The sequence below is a fragment of the Aquila chrysaetos genome, chromosome 16 (assembly GCF_900496995.4).
Source record: "Aquila chrysaetos chrysaetos chromosome 16, bAquChr1.4, whole genome shotgun sequence".
NCBI classification, from domain to species: Eukaryota; Metazoa; Chordata; class Aves; order Accipitriformes; family Accipitridae; genus Aquila; species Aquila chrysaetos.
Genome location: NC_044019.1, coordinates 4,896,340 through 4,909,468, shown reverse-complemented (window position 1 = coordinate 4,909,468; position 13,129 = coordinate 4,896,340). Strand labels below are relative to the sequence as shown.

The 13,129-nt window shown below is 68.4% G+C and overlaps 1 protein-coding gene across 1 annotated transcript in view; it reads left to right on the top strand.

The window, feature by feature from the left end:
• AHDC1 (AT-hook DNA binding motif containing 1) overlaps positions 1 to 13,129 on the top strand; it is a 51,578-nt gene that overhangs the window by 31,888 nt on the left and 6,561 nt on the right. The window contains 1 exon segment of the mRNA XM_030038583.2: positions 12,712 to 12,874. Within this exon segment, the coding sequence (XP_029894443.2) occupies positions 12,712 to 12,874 (163 nt within the window).

Sequence of the window (13,129 nt, the reverse complement as noted above, 5' to 3'; positions counted from 1 at the left end):
TGCACCGGCTTGGGACAGAAGTGCCACGTCGGTGACATCCACTGTCACCACCTCTGGCACAGGGTCAGCTTCGGCGAGGGACCCCCTGGGGTCCCCCCCCACCGCATTCCCCCCCCCCCCAGCCCCTGCTCAGCTCCAGCGCTTGTCCTATCAGGGCTGTGCCTTTTGGGGAAACTGAGGCACACGGTGTGTGGGCAGGGGACCAACAGGCTGCTTGCTGTTCCCGCTGCATCCAGCCTTGAGGGGCACGGAGTGCGGAGCCATAGCCACAGCAAGAGAAGGGACGTGTGCTCCCTCAGTGTCCCCCAAAACACAGCGATATTGGGGTGACTGAACCCGCAGAGCAGGGAGAGGGCAAGCAGCCGGTGCATCCCCCAAACAGCCCATGCGGGGAGGGAAACTGAGGCACAGGCACCCACCAGGCAGGCAGAGCTCCCCATCACCCAGCTGCCGGGTGGGTGCTCTGCTTGCTGGGACCTCGCAGCCACCCCGGGGCTGCACCCACGGGTGAGGAGCAGCGAGGTGGGTGCTGGGGTGGGCAGGGTGCGTCCCGGCCCCCCCCGTGCCAGCCGGCCCCCCCCCCCGGCAGTGCTGCAGACAGTAGGCTCCACACCAGCACGGCCGCGGGGACGGCTGAGAGGGAAGCCACAAAAATGATTTAAGGGGCTGGCGGGATTGATTTATTAAGAACAATTAAAAGCGCTAAATACGCTTAGCTCAGCCAGACGCCGAGCAAGGGAGCCTGGGGGGAAGAGACCTGTCTGCTGTATCCGGAGGGCGAGGCTGGCAGCGGGGGGACCTGCGGCACTTTGCGGGGGGACTGGGTGGCACTGGGCGGCACTGGGCTGGGTTGGAGCAGCCGGGGAAGGGGAGGGGTGCTGGGGCTTGGCTGAAAGGCAATGTAATGGGGTGCAGCGCCCTGTGGCCGGGTTTGCACCCAGGGGTGGGTCTGTACCTAGTGATGGATTTGCATCCAGGGCTGAATTCGTACCCAGGCGTGGGTTTGCACCCCAGCTGGAGGGTGCGTGGTGGGCTGCCCGGGGGACAAGGACGTCCCCAGGCAGTGCTGAAACTGGGGGAGCTGCTTAGGGCCGGTGTCAGCTGCCCAGTATGACCAGTAAACCATACTGGGCAGGGTGGTGCTGTCACAGCCCTGTCTGGCAGGGCTATCCCGGGAGCTCTGCAAGGCCCCGGCAGCCGGCTCAGGGCCGGTGCTCGCCAAGCACCAGTGGCGTGCCAGGCGATCGGCAAAGGGAGGAGGCTCGGTGGCCGTGGGTGTAACCCACAGGACTCCTCACTGATGGGCACCCACGAGGCCAACTGCATGCGTGGGTTCCGGGGAGGTCTGCAGTGCAGAAATCACGAAGCGTTGCGACATCCGCAAACCCGCGTCCCGCTCAGGAAATCCCAGCCGAAAAGTCCTTGGAGGCTGGGAGAGTCCCTGGCCTTGTACAGACCTGCCCAGCCCCGGCTCCTCCCTGGGCACCAGCAACGGCTGGGGGGGGGAGACGGGAGAGCTGCACCCACCACGGCTTTCCTGGGGTCCCCGGTGCTGTCACCCTGTGGGGTGGGCTTTGCCCGGCAGTGGCGGTTCGGTGTCCCCATCGTGCTGCTGGGGTGCTGGGGGTGGGGGCAGCGGGCAGTGCCCTGCATCCTCCCAGTCCCCGTGGCTGTCTGCAGTGGGAGCACTGGTTTTGTACACATTCCCCAGTGCAGTGCAGGATCCGTCCCCTCCCCGGGGCTCAGCGGGCTGGCTGTGCGCTGGGGGCCCACGTGATGCTCAGGGACATGCGGATGGGGAGCCGTGCTGCCTTCCTCTCCTCGCCCCCTCCCTCCACCGCATCCCAGTGCCATCGGGGGGGGTTGGGTTTTGGGGTTTGGGTTCAGATCCCCCACGCAGAGCAGCCGCCACCTCCCCCAGTCACCCCACCTTAGGTCAGGATGCGCCCACGGCCTCATCACCGCACGGGTCCCCCGTGCCTTGAGCCACGTTGGGCACCTCCTGCCTTGCCCAGGAGCCATTTGCTCGCCAAAAACCACAGAACCGTGGCGGGGGGCCTGCCCTGACCCCCCCAGAGAGGAGCCCCGGGAGGCGGCGGGAGCCGAGAGGTGCTGGGAAAGGTGCTGAATGGGAACAAAAGGTCCACGGGGCGGCTGGCAGGGGCGAGTGGAGCCGGAGGCTTTCTGCTGACCCTGCTCCAGCTGCCCCGGCCCCGGCCTCCCCCCGCCGCCCCCACCCGCTCCTGCCGACGTCAGCGCTTCCCGGCAGCGCTCCCAGGTAGAGGAGCCGGCCGGGAGGTGGAAAAGCCATTTCTGCCTCTGCCCCCGGCGCTTACGCCTCCGCCAGCCGTGGCAAAAGCTTCCTGGAGCAGGGTGGGTGCTCGTGCCTCGTCCCCGAGCGTCACCACAGGGCCACGTGCCCTTTTCCCCGTGGGGACGGAGCTGTGGTGAGGTGCGGAGTGCGGCACGGGTTGGGTGCTGGCCACGGCGTGGGTGTTGCGTCCCCCTCTGCCTGCACCCGCACCCCGTTGCGTTTGCCGGGTGTGCCTGTGGGGACGGTGGCCGGGGATGGAGATGGCCGGAGATGGAGGTGACCGGGGATGGAGGTGACCAGGGATGGAGGTGACCGGGGATGGAGGTGGCCCTGGCACTGCCAGCGTTTGCCTCCATGCTCCTGCTTGGCCAAGCGCCGTCCCAACCGCAGGCAGCGGGGGCAAAGCCTGTGCGGCAAGGAGAGGGGCTGCCGGGGGTCACCCTGCTGGTCACTGGGACGCACTGGAGTCCCAGTAGCCGCGCTGGGGGGAAGGTGGGTGCGGGAGCAGCGCGGTGACTTGCCCGGGGCCGTGCGAGCAGGGTGGTGGCAGAGGTGGGTCTGCCCCAGGACGCTCGGCAGCGGGTCCCTGGGTGCCCCCGGCCTCGAAAGAGCGCACCCGCCGCTGGCTGCCCAAGGGTTAACGAGAGTTTGCTGCTCCTGCAGACAATTAGTGACATCTTTGCTGACAACGCCACACTGAGCCGCTCGCCGCCTCCCCGGCAGCACCAGCCTGGCCGCCCCCGCGCCCCGCACGGCCCCCGCACCGCCGCCTGCCTTCGCCGCCACGGCCCAGCCGTCCAGCCCGGCACCTCGCCCCGGCACCTCGCCCTGGCGGTTTTTCGGCAGCGACGGCACAATTGCAATCCCGAGCGGAGCAGCCAGCTCCCCTCGCTGCCCTCTGACCCGCTGTTGCTGTGGAAACTACATCCCACGTAGGATTACGGAGCCTGAATCCGCAGGCTCCAAACTCCCCTCGAAATCCAGACGGCCACTGGGGTGTCGTGGCCGTCCCCCTCCCTCGCCGGCCGTGCCAGCCCCCCCCCTGCCCGCGGCGCCCGCGGCGGTGGTGCCCGCGGGGCGCCTGCCCGCGCCTGCCGTCCGCGCCGGGATGGAGGCCGGGTGCCGGAGGAGGTGGCGGCAGCACTTCTGGGGACCCCGGTTTGCACCCGCCGGCTGGTGACGCCGCCAAAGGTGCCGTGGTGTCACCGTGAGGCTGTCGGTGACCCCCTGGCACTTCTGCTCCCCCGTGCTGTCGCCTGAGCATCGTCTCCCGGCGTGCCGCCATCCCTGCGTCCCGGAGGGGTGGGGAGAGGTGTGGGGTGCCAGCGGGATCCGCCTCCCCCCCCCCCACCGCAACCAGCAGCCAAAAGCACCCTGGGGAGGTGGGTCCACCCCAAGGACCCATCCCCAAACCGCGTGCATGGGCACCCAAAACCTCTGGGGCAGCAGCAGGAGCCGGGCACCCACCGGAGCCCCCCACGTCCCCACGGACAGGCAGCGTGGGTCCCCCAGGCCTGGGTGCCCGCGCTGGGGGAAGGGGTGGGCGCGGGGGAGAGCGGAGCCTGTTTGGGGAGCTCTGTGGGCTGGGTTTGTGTCTCAGCATCTCTCCCTGCCACCCGGGGAGGTAGGAGCTGAATTAATCGCGATCAATTAGTGCTGCTTGCAGTCCCCGGCTTCCTCCCTGCACCAGCTTTGTGCCGTCGCACCCGGCAAGGGGGGCCCCGGCGTCCCCTGCAGCACCCGGGCACCGTTGGGGACCGCAGCCCCTCCGGACCCCCCGGGATGGGGACAGGGGACAAGCGGGGTGTCCCCCAGCCCGCGTGGGCACCCGCAGCCATAGCAAACATCCACGCCGTAAAATTTGGCGGGGGCGACAGCGCAGGGACGGGGAGGGGACGCGTGAGCCCCTCGAAGCCCTTCTGCCAGGGCTGGAGCGGGATGATGGGGGGTCCCGAGCGAGTGGCCGGATCCTGCAGTATACTGCAGCAAATGCCCTGCAATCTGCATCCGAATGAATCCCACCTTCCTTCCCCCGCAACGTGCTGCCCTGGGCTACAGCTAATCTATTGTGCGCTGGGCTGCAGCCAGCACAAGCTGCAATACAGTAAATCCTTCTGCAGTATCCTGCAAGGGGACCGAGCCCAGCCGCAGCCGCTCGCCGCCTGCCAGACAAAGCCGGGGGGCCCGCGCGGGGACGGGGCGCAGGGGACAGGGACGCAGGAGGGTGGCAGGGACCCCTGGCTTCACGCCGGCGAAGCTGGGAGAACGTAGCCCCTGACCAGGGTGGGAAGTTCCCCGGGGAGTTTTGGCAGCACCGTGCTCTGTGGATCCCCCTCGCTCCCCAAATCCCTGCCGTGGGCCAGGGACATGCTCCGTCCTCTGTCCTCCTGAGCGTGGGGTTGTCCCTAAAGGTTGTCCTGTCACCACCATGGTCCCCCCCAGGGTCCGGGCGCGACGCAGGGGTTTGCATCCCCACCCTCTCCTCGTGCGTGGCGCAACCTCCCTCGTGCCTCAGTTTCCCCACCGCCGCAGGGCTCGCCAAGCACCTCATCCCCCTCCCACCAGCAGGCTCCGGCGCACGTGAGCCCCGCTGCCCTTTGCCGAGGGATATTGCTTCGATACTGTTATTATCGTTATTATTACTATTATTATTATTATTATTGGGATGTTGGTGGGGCACAGCGGCTCTGCCGGACCCGTCTTTGGAGAGCGAGGCATCCTTCAAAGGGAAGGCGCTCTGTCACCGCCCCACAGCAGCTGCGTTCTCCTCAATTAGAAGAGGTAATGAAGCAATTTATGGGCATCTACAAAGTGATGTGTGAGTGACAGGCTGTGTACGATCCGCGCCGGGGCTCTGCCGGCAAGTTGTGTTCTTCCAATTTTAATGGAAAGCTCCCTGGCGAGGGGAGGGGGGGGGGAAATAGGCGTACCTATAGGTGTGTGTGCTCTGAGGTTCCTACGTGGCTGGATCAGCGATGCCGGTGGGTCGTGGCAGGGTGCAGGGAGAGCTGGGTGCCCTGATCCCCCGGCCCTGGGGAGCTTGGCCCCCCAGGACGCGTCGTGCCGCAGCCTGGCCCAGCCGCAGCTGTAACCGGAGCCGGGAGGGCAGCTGGGTGGGAGCAGAGCCGGGGGCTGGGGGGGGTGGTGGCGGACGCCTGGGTCCTCCGGGAGAGTTGGCTGCAGCTCCGTTTCCATCTGCACGCCAGGCACTGCCCACCCTGCTCCCTGCCTCAGTTTCCCCACGCATACCCATGTCCCCGCCGCTTATCGCTGCCAGATCCCGGGTGCTTTCCCTGCGCTCGCACCTTCCTCGCACCTCTGGCTTTTTGGATGCTACCGCGGCCTCTCAAAGGGGAAGGGTGACTTGTGTTTTGGGGTCACCCGCTCTGATCGGGGCAAAACCCAGCGTGCCCCCTGGCACAAGCTGTCAATGGCCTCCTGCTTCTGCTGCTGCCGGGGTGTGGGGTTGGGGTCCGCGGTGCCAGCCTGGCCGTACCGGGGGGCTAGGGAGTCCCTGCACTGCGGGAGCCCATGGGTGCTGCCTGGGTGCCCGGCTGGGGCTGCCAGCGCCGTGTGGTCGGGAGGGTGCGGGGGCATTGCGGTGCTTGTCGGTGCGTTGTACCCCCGAGTGGGTGTGATCCTGCGTGTGCGTGGGAGATGGGTGCTGCGCATCCAATGTGCCAGCACACCTGGGTGGCTGTACCCGCGCGCACCCGCGCGTGCACCCGTCTGCGTGCCCGCCGGTGCCCGTGCACGTTCTGTACCTGCGTCTCCACCTGCACCCACGTAGGCGTGAGCGTACCCCTGTACCCGTGCTTGTCTGTGTGGGTGCACCCACGCGGGCGCAATCCTCCCATGCACACGCACACCTGCACCCATACATGTCAGTGGGTGCATCTCCTGCGTACCCACCTGTGTGCGGGGTGCCAGGCTGCCGGCGTGCCGGGGCAGGGGCGCGGGGAGGGGGGCTGCCCCACGGAGTGGGGCTGCCCCCCTCCCCGCGCCCCTGCCCCGGCACGCCGGTGTTGGCATCGTCCCCAGTGGCTCCCACACCCCAGCTCGGCCCCAGCCGGCCCTGCACGGTGCCGCATCTCCCAGGAAACAGGATCCGCAGCCAGGAGTTTCCGCTCAACTCGTGTATGCCTCCCACAAAAAAAAAAAAAAAAAAAAAAAAAAAAAAAAAAAAAAAAAACAAAAAAGAAAAAAAACCAACAACCCACCCTGACACCAGCACGGCCGTTAATCCTGCCCGGCCCATTCTGCTTTTCTTGTCTAGCCAGTTTCTAAAATTGGCCAAGGGAGGCAACTGGCTGCTCTCCCCCTGCCCAGACCCCCCCCCAGTCCCCACCTGGCCACCCCGACACGTCGTCGGCACCGAAGGGGTGCTGCGGCGATGCCGTGGGCTCGACTGGTGCACCTGGACCCCGCTGCCGCCATTCCCCGCGGTGGGGCTGCAAGCGAGGGAGGCAGCGGCCGGTGCCCGGTGTGGGGGGCACGGGTGGGCGCTGGGTGGCCCTGGACCCCCGGCGGGCACACGGTGGGCATCCCGACATCCCGGCGGGTGCCCCTTTGCCGCCCTGGGCAGCCCCCCAACCCTCAAGCGCCGGGGGAGCATGGCTGTGCCGAGCGAGCCTTCGGCACGGGCACGCGTCCATCTGGCGCCTTCCAAATGTTACTGGCCTCGCAGGATCCCGGCCCCGCTCGGCGTTAACCCGCAGCGCACCGCGGCCTCACAGCCGGCCGGGGACAGGGGGGAGCTGAGCATCGCTTCTGCCCACCCCCTCCGGGGGTCCCTCAGCAGGTTGTCGGGGGGCTTCAGAGCTACCCCGGGTACCACGGGCTGCGGGCAGGGGGTGGCGTGGGCAAGGAACGGAGCCCCCCTCCGCGCCGGCACGGCCGCGGGTGTTACATGACCCGGCGTGGCCGGCGCTGGGCAGGGACGCACCGGGGCTGTGACTCATGCTGTGGCTATAACAGGGAGCCCGGAGAGGGGGGCCGCGGCCGTCTGCGCAGCCTCGGGCCTGCCGGCGCGTTGAGGGGGGGGGGGCCCCGGGGTACGCTCACCGCGCTGGGGCGAAGCACCCCGCGGCACCGCCGGGAACAGCCGTCGCGCGGAGACGTGCGTGCAAAAATACCCGGCGCCCCGAAGACCCTCTGGCACCCTGACCTGGCACCCCGAGGGATGGGTGCTGGGGTGTCCCGTCCCCCCCCCCCCCCCCCCGGCAGGGAGAGGGCAGAGGAGGGGGCCAGGCCGGCTGCTCGCCTCCCGCGCCGGCTCGACGGGGCGGGGGAACAAAGCTGGCACCGAGGAAAGCGGCTAAATTTAGCCCGTTTCCCTGCTAGCTCTGAACTGCGGCTCTGGGCTCCAGCCGGCCGAGGTGCCACCGTCTCTGCAGTCCATCTGTCGAGCGGTTTTGCCGCCCGACCTCCCCCGGCCCCCCCCCTCCAGCCCCACCGCCGCCTCCTGCCCCCCTCCCAGCCAGGGAGGGGGGTCAGGCCCCTCTGGGACCAAGGGGGTTGAGGTGGGAGAGGGGGCTGCATCCACGCTGGACGATGCCGCTGGGGCTGGGGGCACCTGGGCACGGAGGGGAGCATGCCCCCCACATCCAAACCCCCAAGCGGCTGCAGCCACCCAAGTCTGTGGGAGGAGGAGAGGGTCCTTGCACGGGGAAATGGTTTCTTGCAGAGGGAGATGATTGCAGGGGAAAATGGTCAGTGCAGGGAAGATGGTTCTTGCAGGGGAGATGGTCCTTGCAGGGGAGATGGTCAGTGCAGGGGAGATGGTCATTGCAGGGGAGATGGTCCTTGCAGGGGAGATGGTCAGTGGAGGGGAGATGGTTTCTTGCAACAGCGGGAGTAGGCATCCCCACCCCTGCCCACTTCGAGGGCACCGTGACACGTTACAGGGCTGAGGACTGAACCCATTGAGGGTCCCACCAGCTCCGGGACCACCAGGCCTTCAGGCTGAAGGGTGAACCCCTCGAGGATGCCACCAGCCAGGCTGGGGGCTGCGCTGCCGCAGACCCCCGTGGCAGCAGCACACCTGGGGCCAGGCCCAAGAGAAGGGCCGTGTCCCCTGACTCACCATTATCCCCAACAGCGTGGCGGCATCTGCGTCCCCGGGGTCCCTGCTTCCAGGGCCAGCCGGGATTTTGGAGCTGTTTTGGCAATGAGTTTCCCACCCTGCCTTGCTGCAGTGCTGGGTGGTTGGGGGGATGCCAAGACCTGTAGGCACCCCCTGCTTAGAGCCCAGCGGTCCCAGAGCCCCCTTCCCAGTGCCAGGGTGGGTGCCTGAGCCTGCCCTGGGGATGTGGCACCCCAGGGTGCCATGGGAGGGTGGCTCCCAGCCCCAGCTCTCCTTTGGGGCCACATCTCCCAGGTGTATTTGCCCCACACGCCAGCCAAGGCCTTCTCGGCACCGCCGTCTCCTCCCGCACCGGCACCACATCCCGGCACTGCACTGGGGGGATGTGTTCCCCCACCAGCTCCCTGCTTGGGAGGGACCCCGAAAAACCTCCACTCTGGCGACCAATGGCCCCCTGAAAGGAACTGGTGGCCGAGCAGCTCGGCTGGACCCGTTACCTAAGATGAAACCCGGGCGCCATCTGCTCCGTCTCCTAATTACAAGCGCGGCAGAGAAGGCAGGGTGGTGGGGGGGACATGGCGACGGCCGGGTTCGAACGGCGGTGGGAGCGGGGTGACAACCGAAGGAGGGGTCAGGGCTGCCTACAAGCCCCCCGCAGCCCTGCCTGCAAGCCCCCTGTGCCCCAGCACCCATCTGCGCCCACCCCTCTGGACCCCCGGCTCTTGCCCTTCTCCCAACCCGTGCGCTGGTGGCATCGCAGGGTGGTGGCTCCCCAAGGTGGGTGGGTGCCGTGGGAGCTGGCAGCGGTACCAGGGCAGGGGGTTTCTAGATGGGCTCCCAAATCACCCTTGGTGCCGATGGGTGCCCCCATTGCGGAGGCAAGCAGGGCGGTGGCAGGGGATGCCCGGTGCGTGGGGTGCAGGCAGGGTGACGAGGAAGAGGAGGGAGCAAGACCCATGTGCTTTGGGGTGGGGGCTGTGATGCTGAATTGGGGGGGGGGGGGGAACATGCAGAGGTCGGGGTGGCAGGAGTGAAGGCGGGGGGTCCTCCTGCCTGCCCGACCCCCCGCACGGCTCAGGGAGGAGGTGGCTGGAGGGGGGGGGGGCTGGCTGGGGAACACGGAAACCCTCGGAAAGCGCCTGCCAGGAAGCTGTCACTGGAGGGGATTTTCCATTGGTGTCAGCAGGAGCAGGACGGGCTCCGGGGGGACTCACAGGGCGGGGGGGCCTGGGTGCATGTGAGCGAGCAAGGGGGGTGCGGGAACGTGCGAGGGACAGGGCGCAAAGGGGACAGCAGCGGGGCGGGGGGGGGGGGGGGCGTGCAAGGGAGCTGCACGTCTGTGGTGCCCCCAGATGTGCGTGTGCAAGGGAGGAAAACCTCTGCCGGGCCCCGGCTGTGTGAGTGTGCAAGGGAGAGGCACTGCCACAGCGGCCCCAGGCTTGTGCAAGGGCGGCCGCGGGAGCGGGACACCCCCGTGATGCCACATCATGTGTGTGTGCAAGGGGGGGGGGGGGGGCACCTCTGCGGTGCCCCAGATGTGTCTGTGCACACGCAAGGGACAGCCGCGACAGCTGTGCACGCAGAACACGGGTAACGGGGGCGTCCAGAGACCCCACATGGGGGTATTTAGGGCCACCCCGACCCCTCCCAGCACCCCACGGTGCCCAGGGACCCGGGAGGCGGCAGGACGATGGGGAGGACCCCCCGGCCGTGGCCCTGCCGCCGCGGGCGGCTCGGCACGGTGCCCTGCCGGGGTGGGAGGCGGAGGGCCAGCGTGTCCCCATCTGTGTGGCGGCTGGGTCCCCGCCGCCTGCCTGTCTCCCGGTGGCATCTCCGGCCCCACCCTGACGTCTGGGTGGCCTCAGAGCCGGGCACCAAACCACGTCCGTGTCTTGCGGAGCCGTCCCTCCGCCGCAAGCTGCCGCCACGCCGGTGCCAAGCGAGCCATTCTGTGCCCACCCCCCCCCCCACTCCTCTGCCCCGCCAGCGCTGAGGGTCGGGGCTGGGTGCCAGCAGCCTCAGGGGACATGGGGGGGGGGGGGGTCTGCAGCCCCCCTGTGCCCTCATGGTGCCACCTCTCCCACCCCACAGCACCCTTGCCACCCAAGAGGGAGACCCCCGGGAGCCTGTCCGGGAAGGGGAAGCGGCGGGGTGGGGTGGGGGGGGGGGGCATGCCACTTGCTGCCAACCTTCGTCAAGCCTGAAACCGTTAAACTAATTAAAGCTTTGCAGCAGCAGGATTAAGCCCGGGCAGGGGAGGTGGCGAGCCCAGGTAGTCGATTAGTTCACCAGGCGAGGATATTGGATTTCTGCGAGGCGAGTCAGCAGTCTTCGGGGGCTGTTATCTTTGCAGGGCTGCGGGGTCAGGAGGTGGGAAGCGGAGGTGACTGCAATCTCGCCCGCTGCCCCCCCCCCGCCTCAGTTCCCCCCCCCCCCCAACCCCGCCGCAGCACCCGGCCTCGCTGCCTCTCCCCCGCCCACGGCGCCCATCTATCTCTCCTTCTCGTTTCGTTCCCTCCATCCCTCCTCGCTTGTGTGGTCTCGGCTGGTGTTTTGTAACCAGCGAGGAGAAAAAAAAATTAAAAAAAAAAAAAATTAAAAAAAAAGGGAAAAAAAAAAAAAAAAAAGAAGGAAAAAGGCCCTACCCCTGGCGAGCAAGCCAGGAATGGCGAAGTCCGGAGAGCCTAATGCGAAACATGTGGCGGCTGCCTGGGGCTGAGCAGGGAGGTGAAAGTGAGCGCGGCGGCGCGGCGAGCATCCCGCCGCACCCGGCTCCCCCCCCCCCGCAGCCCCCTCCCCACCGCCCAGGGCCAGGCTCCCGTCCTGCGTCCCATGCCCCGGGCGGGGGGTGGTGGTGGTGGTGTGGGGATGGCGGGTGCTGCCCGTCCCCACGGCGCGGTGTGGTGGGTGCCGGGCGAGGGGCGCAGGTGGTCCCCGCCGTGGGGGGCAGCCGGACGGCGGCGGTTCGGCCGGGGTGAGGGGGAGCGTCCCCCGCCTTGTCGCCGGACACGTGGCCCTGCCGGGGCTGGAAGGGGGTCCGAGGGCAGGAGCCTGACGCCGGCCAGTGTGGGGTAAGAGCCGGCCGGACGGGCAGGGCAGGGCGGGGGGGGGGGGACACGTACCCAGCACCTCCGGCACCCACGAACGCACGCCGGCGGGTGCCGCGCACCCCATCGGGGACCCCACGGGCATCCCGCAGGATTTACCGACGCACCCGCAACTCCGTACGCCGTGGACGCGCGGGGGGACGCTGGAGCAGAGACGGGGGGGGGGGGACCGCGCCCCACGCCCCGCGACGCCTCCGGTCCTCCCCGTCGAGCCGTGCGCAGCGTGTGCGGCGGGGACCGGCTCCCAGCGGCTGTTCTGGAAAACCTCCCGTTTGCTTCCTTCCTGCCTGCCTCCCCTCCAACAGCTCTCCGGGCACATTAGCAGCTTCATCAGAGACTAGACCGGTCTTTCTAGCACATATTTTCCTGCTCCACATTGCCCTTGGTGTAACTCTACACCACGCAGGCAACACGGCGGTGTTTGCCGGAGAGGTGCCCGCATCTCCTCTGTGCCAGCGCTGCGCCCAAAGGCTGGTGGGGAGACTGGGAGGAGGGCTGGGGGGGTGGGATGCGGATGGACTGACAGGTTTGAATTCTCTTTCCCTGCCTTGTTGATAAGTTGTCACGCTAATCCAGACACCGGGAAGAGCCTGGATCACGCCGAGCGGCTGCGTGTGTGTGTGTGTGTCTGCGGGTGTGTGCTGGGGGAGGGAGCCAACAGGCAGGGATTCACACGCGGCACTGGGGGGGGGGACAGGCGGACACGCTGGCATGGGGGGACCGCGATGGGTTGGGGGGTTCTGCTGGGCACCCCCGTGCCCGATGGGCAGCTGCCTTGGGTGCCTGGACCCCCAGCACGCCGGTGTCACGCAGGGCGGCAGGGGCCCCTGCACGCACACGCGTGTGCAACGCGCACATCCGTGTGGACGTGCGCACGCGTCACGCACGCACGCGCCCGCGGCGTGGCGGGGAGGTGCCCTGCCTCGGACGGGCAGCCCAAGGCACGGCTACGGCGGGGAAGAAAGGGGTGTCCTGCCCCAAAATGCCACCCCGCGCCCGGGCATCCCGCGATGGGCCCCATCCTGCGGTGCGGAGGGGACAGCGTGGCTCCCTGGGTGTCCCGATGGCTTTGAGGGGGAGGCGTGAATGGGGAGCACGCAGCGTGCCCAGCCCTGCGGGCACCCACGCTAGCCCGGGCAAGGGGTGCTCCCCGGGGAGGGGGCCGCCGGGCTGACGCTTGGGGGTCTCTGTGCTTGCTCGAGCAGATGGGAGCTCGGTCGCCTGCCAGCCCGTCGCACTGGAGAACGGTGCCAGCCCGCCAGCCGAGTGGTTCCCGCGTACCCAGGGCTCCGGCCCCCGCCAGCCCGGCAGCGACGGCGACGGCAGGAGCTTCAAAGTGAACCTACACTGCAAGCACCCGCGGCCCAGGTACCCCGGGGGGGCCCTCGCCCCGGGAACGGGGAACGGGGGCTGCACCGGGGGCGGTGGGGGGGGTTGGCAGCAAATCTTGCTGCCTCTGCTCTGCCCGTCCCTGCCTTGGCGGGAGTGGGGGGCTGCAAAGCATCCCTGGAGATGGGGGGGTGGTGGGAGGGGGGGGCTCCGCGGCTTTGCAAAGCCCTTGGCTTGGAGCGGGGGGGGGGGGGGGGGGCAAATAGGAGTGCCTGCAGCCTGCCATGGGGTGCA